The following is a 12270-nucleotide window of genomic DNA, read 5'->3' on the forward strand; positions in this document are numbered from 1 at the left end:
CGGGGCACAGGGCCATTTATGGTATCGGGGCACAGGGCCATTTATGGTATCAGTCGCCTTGGGAGATCTTTACAACACCCCGCAGTGTAAATAAGAGGAGCCTTGGATAGGTTGTGTGCATCGCCATACGCCGCGTCATGTGACAAACTTGACCCCAGGTGACACGGTGCAGCCAGACAGGATATGGCTTTCCATAAGCGCAGCGCGTGTTTCTCGTGGGAATTCTGTCTAAACAGATGGATAAATGGGCCTGGATGTAAACATTTGGCCAGATGCAGGATATGCGCTGGGGGGGGCTGCCATTGTCTCCTCTCCAGACTGGCCCTGTAAATGCTATCTCTGCTGAAGAACTACAAGTCCCAGCATCTCAAGTTCCTCTGCTACCCGGGTCTCCTTCCCTTAGTACCTTAATCCACGTCCCCAAGTAATCCTTCCCCCCCCCCCACCTGCCAACACATTACAGCTAATAAGCCCCGAGGGAATACATTCTCTGGCACGGCTTTCTCATTCCTGCCGAGTTCTATCCAGTCGCTTCCGACAGCTGCCCCGTGCCCTCGTGCTAATGGCATTCTGCGGGTGTGTAAATGTAGATGTATTCTGCTGCCAATTGCCATTGCTAACATTCCCCTGCTGTGCAGCCTTTTATCTGCTAGGGCCACTTTCACTATAAGTGTCAGCACAACCTACATTAGTTGATTCGGCCTCACCCTCAGAGGCCCATATTGCCCAGTTCCACATTGGCCTATCACAGAAATATCCGCTCATTTGGTGATCATCTGACCATTATTAAAGGGGCTGACAACTTTTAGTATGATGTAGAAAGTGATATTCTGAGCCAATTTGCAGTTGGTCTTCATTTTTATTATTTGTAGTTTTTTTTAGTTTCATTTTCAGTTCAGGAGCTCTCCATTTTGGCGTTCCAGCAGCTATTTGGTTACTAGGGTCCAGGTTAACTTAGCAACCAGGGAGGGGTTTGGATGAGAGACTGGTATATGAATAGGAGAGGGACTGAATAGAAAATAAAGTTTCTATTCTAAATTGTAGCTTCACCGAGTGATAGTTTTTTCCGTTGCTGGGGTCAGCGACCCCCATTTAAAAACTGCAAAGAGTTAGAAGAAGGCGGCAGATAATTCAAAAACTATAACAAATAAATAATGACCAATCGAAAGGTGAAGCACCCCTCTCTAAACCACTCTCCCTGGGATTGGCTGTAGTGCCAGATACAGTAACATTAATACATTAACATTAATACCAATGTATGTGCTGCCTGAGTGATATGCCCGGGGCTGCATTTTGCAGCCTTTAGAGGGATCCTAAAGTTACCCAGCATTCACTCTGGGCCTAGGGTGTCTAGTTGTGGGGCCGAGGGCACGTGGAGCAGGCAGGGCTGTAATGGTTGGTGTGCGGAAGCCGGCCGGCCGCCCTTACGATGACAGTAGCACTCGGCACAGCCATTAAACGCTAACGTTTAGTACCCTCTTGCCGTGATTCATAAACCGCACTGTAAAAGCAAATGGCTACCCTGTAAGATGTGGTCAGAACGGTTTCCTGCCGTCGTAAAGTCATCCAGCGCCAGTTTCAGGACAGGGCTTAGTCACTGTCTTACTATCCCTCCTCAGCTGAACTGCACCTCCCAGCCTAACACATGATTTACACATCCCCTATAGTAGCGAATCCACCTGGCTGCTTGTATTTCCTGCACTGCTGTTTCTGACTCCGGAAACAATAAAGTACAGCTGATGAACATACCAGGGGGAGAACTGCCTTCTGCTACATTGTTTTGAGAGTCAGAACCAGGGAACAGGAAAGAATAAGCCAATATTGATTCCAGTAGCAATGACATTCTGTGTATAGCAGAAAGTATTTTTTTTAACAATTTCAGTTTAAAAAAGAGGGATTTTTTTGGGGGGGGGGCGGAAGGGGGTTGTTATGCTAAACCTTTTACCTTCCTAAGTGTGTCCCTTGGCTCAGCTGGGATTGTTTGGGACCAGGCTTTATCCGGACGTCTGTATGGGAGGAAGCAGCTAAATACGCCATAAGGGCAGCCGGACCCCTATTGTGCTAGCGCTGCTCCCTGCCAATCTGGGCCCAAATGTTTATTTTGGTATCATCCTTTTCAGCGTGACTGTGGCAAGTTATTAGTGCAAACATACCGGGCAGATTTCTACTTGTTCTTTTATATCAGGGGATAAATTGTCTCTGGTATGGGGATATGTCCATATAAATGCCTCCCTTTGTATGGTCACAGAACCCCTCAGTGACTCCTAATACTCAGTGCATTCTGTTATATAAAGGCACAAGGCTGCAGGCTGAGTTATACAGGGAACTCTGAGTATCACTCATGTATTATAAGGGATAATGTACCCCCTACTGTAAATGATAAGGATATTAGCAGTCACTGAGGGGTTCTGTGCCCATATAAAGGCACAAGGCTGCAGGCTGAGTTATACAGGGAACTCGGAGTATCACTCATGTATTATAAGGGATAATGTACCCCCTACTGTAAATGATAAGGATATTAGCAGTCACTGAGGGGTTCTGTGCCCATATAAAGGCACAAGGCTGCAGGCTGAGTTATACAGGGAACTCGGAGTATCACTCATGTATTATAAGGGATAATGTACCCCCTACTGTAAATGATAAGGATATTAGCAGTCACTGAGGGGTTCTGTGACCATATAAAGGCACAAGGCTGCAGGCTGAGTTATACAGGGAACTCTGAGTATCACTCATGTATTATAAGGGATAATGTACCCCCTACTGTAAATGATAAGGATATTAGCAGTCACTGAGGGGTTCTGTGCCCATATAAAGGCACAAGGCTGCAGGCTGAGTTATACAGGGAACTCTGAGTATCACTCATGTATTATAAAGGATAATGTACCCCCTTTTTTAGGGTGATGCATTATTACATATACTGATTGAAGGGCTGAAAGCGGGTTATCAGCCGGTAGCATGATCCATGCAGTTACCACTGTCTGCGTGACAGGATAGAAATAAAGGAATCCCTTAGGAATAAGCCTGGAAACTCATTGCCTTCAGTGCCCCAGTGTTCTTTAAAGTCCGAATCAGAGCTGCTCTGTTTTTAGACATCTGATAGTTACATAAGGGCCCTGGGCTCATTACACACTGTCCTCCTTTCTCACGGCAAATTTTATATATATATATATATATATGCGATCCATTCTCAACTACTGTCTACGCTAATGAGGACTGCACCCAGGCAATCGGTAACCATTTATTTCGTGAGTGCTGTACATTTTGAACTGTATATATATATATATATATATATGTGTATGTATGTATAACTTTATTTATAAAGCGCCACAAGGGTACGCAGCGCTGTACAATCTTACAATATACACAGTTACACACAGGGAGGACAAGTGTTATAATAAACACAATAAATAAGTATAAATACACAGGGAGTAAGTGCCATGTGGTATGAGACACAGTAGAAAGGAGGTCCCTGCCCAGTAGAGCTTACAATCTAAGTGTATATATGTATGCTGAAATAAATCACTGACTTGATTGATGCTATAGCTGTGAGTGCTTTCTACTGTTGAGTTTGATGCAATATTTTTGTCAGCCCCTAGCCGTTGTCCCGACACTGGTGAGTATATATATGTCTTGTAAAGAATCGGCACTCACCAGTATATATATATATCTATATCTACCCAAGGATGTTGGCTGTGGCATCATTCTAGGAATTGTGGGACAGTGTGTGTATAGTAAGGCAAGGGGGCTGTATCTCTGGGATAGCCTGTACCTGTATATAGTAAGGCAAGATGGTGTGAGGGGAAGGGGTAGTGGCTGTTGTATGGTGTGTATAGTAAGGCCTTCCTCACTACGCACTCTCATACTAGCAGTGACTCTCGCCCCACACAGTGCTCCATGGGATGCTGCCTACACACAGTTTATACAGTAAGTGATAAGCAATGTAAACAGTAGAGTTACCAAAGAAACAACATAATTCAGTGTAGCGGAATTTGGTTGTCTCGCAACTCCGCTGGTTTTGCCTTGTTATTTCAGGGGTCGGAACCGGCAGTGCAGAGAACAAATAATCCAGAGAAACACAAACTGCTTTCCTTAGCAATGATATTTTAAAATAAAGATTCATTGAATGTAATGAAAGTGCATTAGAGTAACATTTTTTTGGGGTTAAGTTCCCCCCCTTTTTATTAAAGTTCCATTAATGCTAAATTCTGCCCTGTAACGCTGAGAGTTAGAGTTCAGCCCCAGCTGGGTTTCCTGCGTACATGCAGCGATTTATTCCCAAACTTTACAGAAATAGGATTTAAGGTCTCTCAGGGCGGCTGCGGTTGTGGTGCGAAGGGAAGGGGGCGGGGGGCGCAGGCTGAGGGGTTTTATAACTACAGAAACCCCCACGGGGCACAGGGGATGATTCATCTGTTCTTCTAGCCCCCCCCCCCCAGTATATTTGGCAGCCATATGTTTAGCCAAAGAGGGAAGATATGAAGTGATGCTGAGTTGCTTGAGGGCAGTCGCAGGAAGTAGCTTTGTATATTCACTTTTAATTACTGTATAATTATTTAATGGGGCAAATGGGTCTCTGAGCATCAACATGGGGAAGGGGGGAATCCAGCAGATTATCAAGAAAATACATAGAAAAAAAGGAATGTGTTGCCAAGACTAGTTCCAGGTTGCTAGGGGGTAGTGACCCATGCAACCGGATAGTTTTAAAGCAGCCATCTGCAGCTCGCCCTCTCAGCGGGGGATACTGGGAGATGTAGTTTTAACTCCACCTCATAGAAGGATTGCCACCCTGTCATCCCTGTGGGTTTGTGTGTGTGAAGGGGGTGTTTGAGTTATTTAATGATATATTTCAATTCTCAAATGCCTCTTAATGTGGGGAACATGTGACCTGTTTCATAATGCAGCAGCAGACACTTGCTTTATGGCACAACCTGCAGACCGCAGAAGTCTGATCAGTGATGTAGTTGTGTTTGTCAGCATTCCGTTCAGGGGGGTGTCAGGAGTGTGACAAGTGACAATATGGCTCTAGGTGGGGGGTGCTCCTTCTAGGGAGGAATGAATCTGGGTGAGGAAGTCCCCAGGGTGAAAATTGGGCTACTCAAGTGCAGATAGCATTCCTTATGGGGTACAAATCGTATGACGGGCAGTGAGTTCGGTACAAGCTAAACTACTTAACTGCTTTATTGGACCTCTGCAGGCAGAAGGGTTAATGCTGCTTCACAAAGTGCCACTCAGGGCTTCACCCTGTGATTATGCGGTCCCTGTAAATGTGGTTCTGTGGCTTGGCTCTGCCCGTTCTGCCAGCCCTCTCTGTTCTCAAAATCATTCGCTTGATCCTTCTACAAACACAGTTTCAAAGAAAAAGCAGTTAAATCATCCCCAGGTTTTACCATTTACAAGCGCCCTTGTTTTCCCCCCTTTATATTTTTATGGCACGGCAGCCAGAGGTTTTCCTGTTTGATGTACCGGCCCGGAGGAGACTGTTTACTACACTCTTTCTAAGGAAATGCCTTCAGTGCTCCTCCATTTTCTCTGCCGGCTTACGTTGGCAATATCCTCATATTAATTGGACTTAATTACCTGAAAGTAACGAGAAGGCTCTCTGCCAATGCAACGTTCTGCAAAGCTGCACTCTATTGGCTTTAGTAGATAGCAGGAAATGCCTTGGGGGTCCTCCATTTGCTGCCATGAGTAGAGTGCAGCTTTGTGCAATGAGAGTGCTTGGAAGCGAGCCGTCTCTCTGCTTTCACCTAATTAAACCTATCATACATAGATAGATAGATATTTCAGTATTGCAGTAAGGCTTGTTCCAAAATGGAAACCATTGGCAACCAGATGTTCTGGATTGGATGCTCTTGAGCAAGATGGCTGGCCCTACATGAGTTTTGCATGATTACATACATGTTGGGCCAGTGCCGACCAATTGGTCGATAAGGTAAATTGAAAATTTCAACTGGCGATGCACCATATTGGGGAGTTAAGAGGAGTGGTCAGCCTGAAATAAGTGGATCGGTAGACTTGTGTGCTCTGTGAGTGGTCAATATGTATTGGCCTCTACTGTATTGGGGAGACTAGGCCATGTTATAATTATAGCTTTTAACCAGTCTTCAGACTTATGTTGTACTGGGGTATTAGTAGTTGCTACTTGTAGCTAGCCAGAAAGCTGTTTGGGCCATCTGTGGGTCAATTAATCAACTTAAGTTCCCCATACATGGGCCGATTCTAGCTGCTGATATGGGTCTCTTAGACTGATTGGGCAGCTTATTGGCCCGTGTATGGGCACTACCGATGGGCCTGCCCGACCGATATCTGGCCTGAAATCGGCCAGATCTCGATCGGGCAGGTTTAAAAATCTAGTCGGATCCGACTTTTGCCGACTTTACCCGTCATTATAATGTACCCATACCATACATTAAGTTTCGCTTGCTTGGCGAGATCGTGTTTTGGCCCTGGGGCCAAACGATCGAATTATATTGGCGGCAATGGGGCAGTCAGTGCAGGGGCCACATCAACGAGCCAATGCGGTCCCCGATCTGACTAGATTTTCTAACCTGCCCGACCGAGATCTGGCCGATTTCAGGCCAGATGTTGGTCGGGGAGGTCCGTCGGTAGTCCGCATACACAGGCCGATTAGCTGCCGAATCAGTCTAAGGGACCCATATCGGCAGCTAGAATCGGCACGTGTATGGGGACCTTCAGCCTGGATTCTCCCGATATCGCCCACCCGTAGGTGGGGGATATCGGGCGAAGATGTCGCCAAGTGAGCGGATCATATGGTGTATGGGGACCTTTAGCCACTTAAAGCAGTAATAGAAATGGTGCATTGTGATAGGATAAGGCATTTCAAGTACAGTGATGCCCAAAAGGCCCCTCACTAGCCAGCTATTAGTCACCGTCAGTGGCATTTTACAGCAGCCCTATGGCGTAGGCCAGAATCCTATCTCGGCCTTGATCATCCGGCTTTTTATTCCCTACTTCTAGGCTGCCCCTCATCTCTACTCAAACAAGTACTTTGAAATGTTAGAGCAGGGATATAGGGTGCACCATTGCTTGGACTTTCAGACTTGTAGAGCATTGGGAATCTGTGGTGTCCTACATTCCAGCGCGTGTCCCCAATAAGGGAGTGTTCCAAATTTGCATAGTTATCAGGATGGACTTTGGCTGCTGTAAGGAAACTAAGGTATATCTGCTATGGGTTTCACTTTTCCCCTTGTTCTCCTCCGCTATGAGGCCTTCTGTGGGGAACCCCTATCTTCTATGTTTTACTGCTTTTCTAAGTGTTTCTAGCATTTGCTGCAGTAGTGGTGCTGGATCCCCGGCTGTTGGTTAACGGCCATAACCATGTTGGTTTCCAGTGTGCCTGCTTGTGCTCCACCATCACTAGCTTGAACAAGGGTGTGGGTAAGAGTAACATGGCAGCTGCTATGTAAAATGTGTTAGAATGTCTCGGTACAGTATCCCCAGAATGCATTCTTAATGTAGTGGCCAGTGACAGTGCTACTGTGTCCCCAGGATGTGTTCTTAATGTTCTATAATGTAAAATTCCCCAGAATCGATTTGTTCCCTGTTATCTTCTTGGGAAATGTTAGTGGCTTCTGAGGAAATACAAAGGTTTCCCAGAATGTAATGAAATCACTTGTGCAAATGATGTCCTAATACATGGCGATGGTGTTCTCTCCTGTGCTTATGGGTGTTTGTAAAGAAGCCATTCAAGGAAATCGGTCGGTCAATGTGACCCTTTTGGACCAAGTGGGCTAGTTTCCCAAACTCTGGAAGGTACCATCTATTGATGCAATGATGTGCTAGGTGTTCTCTGTGTCAGCTGTTACCATAGGTTGCTCGGCTTTCACCTCTGGCTCCTCAATCCACCCATGGCTCCCTTTCTCTATGTTCTGTGGCTCTTATTCCTTGCTCCTTGGTGCTTTTAGTTCAGATTCCCTGGCCCTTGCACCTCCTTATCTATTCATGTAGGTATCTAAGACATAAACGCTCTCTCACTGTATATGAAACCATCTATTCATGTACATCTCTAGATCCTAACTCCCAGCCTTTTTAGAAGGACCCTACTCAGCCTGCTCTAGTTCCCATAACCCAAAGCTTTGCCTTCTCAGTAACCTCCATCCTTCTATTTCTCTAGGACCAGCAGCCCTTGCTCTGCAGTGCTTCTATCCATCTATTCTTTTCTAGTCCTACGCCTCTAACCTTTGGCTCTCCTGTACTTGCAGCCATCTACTACTGTAGGTTCCCTGGTCTTATCTCTTGGTTCATCACTATTTGCAGTCATTTCAGTAGGCCTGGTATCCCAAACCCCAGGCTCCTTAAAAATATAGTGCAAAATTGGGAAGAGCTAGCACCGTCCACACTAACTGTATATGAAAGTAATGAGAATATGGGGGTAACGTGCAACTGAAGTAAAATTATGAAGCAAGAGAAGGAGAAACAGGAATATACTAGCAAAGGGTTATTCCTATTGTAGACTTCAGAACACTGCACCGTAAACCCGCAACGAGAAATAATTGTCAGGTAGTTTAATTAATCAGGATTGGTAGGAAAATTAAGACTTAACTTTTATTACTAAATTTTAAAAAATATAATTTGTCACAGACAAAACCCTCTTAAAAACGCGTAGGGTGAAAATGCTACTCCAAAGAGAACTGTAACACACTATGAGGCTGTTCAGAGTTCACCCATCTCATTAGGCTCGCTACAATGTTTCAGCTTGCAGAGTAGCCATTATGCTTCCACTCTCCCAGCCATATATACTATTGTAGCAGAATTGTTGCCAAAAAAGAGAACGAGAATCTGGTTATTTTGTGATCTAAGATCACTGTTTAACCAACTAGGGAATTTAACCCCGTTATAATTAGGTAAAGAGTGCGATTTTCTGTTTAGCAAAAGGCTATCATACAGTAGTTTAGGTATCCAACAACCCTAAGTAAAGCGTAGGTAACCCTGTGTTTCAGCCCAGTCTCTTATTTATGGATTGCAGCACCCCCGCTTGTTAAAATGCACATCATTCGTGCAACCCGTTCAGCCCGCCCTTCCAATCACCAAACCCCACATCAACACCCGCTCATTCCCCCCTAAACGCCCGACGCGCGTTTCGCTCCTATACACTCGGAGCTTTCTCAAGGACCTAATTATAACGGGGTTAAATTCCCTAGTTGGTTAAACAGTGATCTTAGATCACAAAATAACCAGATTCTCGTTCTCTTTTTTGGCAACAATTCTGCTACAATAGTATATATGGCTGGGAGAGTGGAAGCATAATGGCTACTCTGCAAGCTGAAACATTGTAGCGAGCCTAATGAGATGGGTGAACTCTGAACAGCCTCATAGTGTGTTACAGTTCTCTTTGGAGTAGCATTTTCACCCTACGCGTTTTTAAGAGGGTTTTGTCTGTGACAAATTATATTTTTTAAAATTTAGTAATAAAAGTTAAGTCTTAATTTTCCTACCAATCCTGATTAATTAAACTACCTGACAATTATTTCTCGTTGCGGGTTTACGGTGCAGTGTTCTGAAGTCTACAATAGGAATAACCCTTTGCGAGTATATTCCTGTTTCTCCTTCTCTTGCTCCTTAAAAATATAGGCCCAAAAACCTGGCTTGTTAGTACTGGGCAATCAATTCAAGCAGGTCCTTGCTCGTGTGAGGAGCACTTTAAGGTTCAGAGAACATTTTTAGTGGTGCGATGATCTCTTGACGCGTGTAGGGCATCAACATCCCATTACTTTGCTTTCCAAAGTCATCTCACTGTATCTTCTCCTTGCTGTCATATCTCTTGCCTCCTTTGTGCTTAATAGTTATATAGGTTCCTGACCCAACTGCTGGCTTGTCAAACAGTTCTGCCAATCTTTTCCTAAAGAAATTATTGTCTCCAAATTGAGTTCTCTCATGTGTTAGTGACCTGTCCTAGGCCTCTGCTATTTTTATAAGGACTTCATAACAACAAAATGGATGTTACTGTAAATAAGGGCCTTGAAACTAAGTGCCCACCCCAGCCCCCGCCAGCTCTGGAAACCATAACATTAATACTGTGGTTAGCCACCAGTGGTAAGCATGTCTACAGTTTATGCCCTCTGGTTAAAGAGGCATCCATCTCCTAAGCTTTCCATCCTCTGATTGGCTAAATAGCAAGTCTTGGCTAATCAACGAAAGGGGTTTATGTGCCGTGTAAACATTCTTTGTGCTTCCTCTCCGCACATTTGAGGTCTCAAAGTAAACTGTTTATAAGAGCTTCTCCTGTCAACATAGACCTTATATAGTCATATATCTCCCCATAGCTTGATTTGAGTGAGGAGAGGTCCTTAGTGCATAGAAAGCCATGCGTCTATGGTAGAGACATGTATGTTAGGCAGAGCCGAATCAGACTGTGTGGGCTGTGCAACCCACCGCGGGTCTATTGCTGACTAATCTTCCTGTCTGAGTTGCACGTTGCTGCTTAGTATCAGATATTTATCGTATAAATGATGCCAAGTGCTTCCTGCTGGCCTCTCTCTGCTTCTTCTCACTGGTTGGCTTCAGTTCAGGTGTCCCTGTCCCATTTGATGCAGAGCAGAGCTTTGTGCTGCTTGTCTGTATATACAGGTGATACAGCGGCCATTTAGCTCTGGCAGTAACCGTTAACCTCCCATGTTCACACGACTGTGGCCCTTTTTTATTCTCGTTGCCAGTCTGGGGTCAACCAATGAGGGTTGCACAGGTATCTGAGGCCTGTAGTTCATCGCTTCTATCTCACACGCTTTGTGTTTGTTCCTCTCTTGCAGGCGAAGCCCATTTACGGAGGATGGCTGCTGCTGGCTCCAGAGGGGACGGACTTTGACAATCCGATGCATAGAACACGGGTAAGGAGGCCAAAATTATGGACCTGTTGAATTGCTCCATGTAGAGCAGGGATGGGGGGGAACTGCAGACTATGGTATTGTTAAGCCACAGTTACCTAAACTTCCTGATATCCTGTCCTTTCTAGGGTTGCTGGGTATTGTAGTTTAGCGACACTTGGAGGACCTCAGTAAAAATATAATTTGTAGCTGAATGTACTCTTTTTAAATTCTATGTTATATTGATGGTGCCATATCACTGCTGAGCATAGATCTTAACCTTAGTCTTTAACCGAGTCTGAACCCTGTGTTATCTGTGGTGTTTAGTTGAGCCTTAGAAAATCTATGTTCATTGGCTGCTCCTAAAAGCCCGCGATAATCTACAGGTATTTCCAGATACAAATTAACATGCTTTCCTGTCAAGTTTTGACCAAGTAAACCATGGTAAAGTCTTTCTGCAGAATTTTTATTTCCTGGTGTTACTGGCCCTTTAAAGTAGAACTGGGTTCTGAAATCTTCATCGACATTATATATATCCTATTACACCTACTTACAAATCCTATCTAATTGGAATCTGCGTATCAGTAAATATTGAGCCACCGTTTTGTGATGGGCTGTGTGCTTCCTCACTGATCACCTGACAGGAAATAATGCGGCTCTAACTAACAGGAAGTAGTGTGAGCCATTTATTGGCTGTTGTAACTTAGCATGTGTGCATTCCCTTGGTTTATGTGTGAGCACAGTGTCCCATGAAGGGCTTCTCTTTACCCATGATGCCTCTGTATCCCTCACAGCAGCCATTTTGTCTCATACGGCCCTGCTGGCTGTACTTGGCCCCTGTTTTTATGATGGATGTATAGTGCTGCTTACCAGAGAACCATATTAGTCCCAAGCTGGCGCCTATCTGTGTGTGCGGTCTCATAGGGAGAAGCCCCAGCGAGAATATGGTATAATGCACAGAATAACTCCTCAGGGGCCTCTGTTCTGCTCGCTGCAGTGCTGTAAGGAAAGACAGAATGTTATGTGTGTTGCCGTAAGACCCAGGGCCAACGTCGGCCGAAAGGGTTAAACCCTGCTCCAGTTCCTTAAGCCCCCTCGCAGTTCCCATCGGAGCCGACGGGTTGCTAAAGTATCTCATCTCATTTCAGCTTTGTTTTTTCCTGTCTCTGACCTCACTGGCTAATAACAGATTAAATTTAGAAGACTCACCAATATAAAAGCCCGCGTTTCGGGGATTACGCAGCATCAAACAGGGAGAGAGCCAAACCCACATAACTCGGCAATAGACACATTGTTTCCACCAGTTATTCATAGATGGCGTAAGCCCCTCCGATGCTGACATGGACAGCCACCTCCTCCTAATGGCTATTGATCGTTTTACTCATGCCCAGTTAGCGATCAGATGTAAAAGAACCACAAGACTCCTTAACTTTTTAAGTTGTTAAAGCTT

At 44.9% G+C, this 12270-nt stretch overlaps 1 protein-coding gene across 5 annotated transcripts in view; it reads left to right on the forward strand.

Moving 5' to 3' along the window:
* Nucleotides 1–12270, forward strand: part of mprip (myosin phosphatase Rho interacting protein) — a 91355-nt gene that overhangs the window by 11820 nt on the left and 67265 nt on the right. For all 5 annotated transcript variants that reach the window (XM_031892805.1, XM_012970849.3, XM_002935836.4 and 2 more), the window contains exon 2: nucleotides 10767–10844. In XM_031892805.1, coding sequence (XP_031748665.1) covers nucleotides 10767–10844 — 78 coding nt within the window. The remainder of the gene's footprint in view (nucleotides 1–10766; nucleotides 10845–12270) is intronic.

This window comes from Xenopus tropicalis, chromosome 9 (genome assembly GCF_000004195.4).
Source record: "Xenopus tropicalis strain Nigerian chromosome 9, UCB_Xtro_10.0, whole genome shotgun sequence".
Classification (NCBI taxonomy): domain Eukaryota; kingdom Metazoa; phylum Chordata; class Amphibia; order Anura; family Pipidae; genus Xenopus; species Xenopus tropicalis.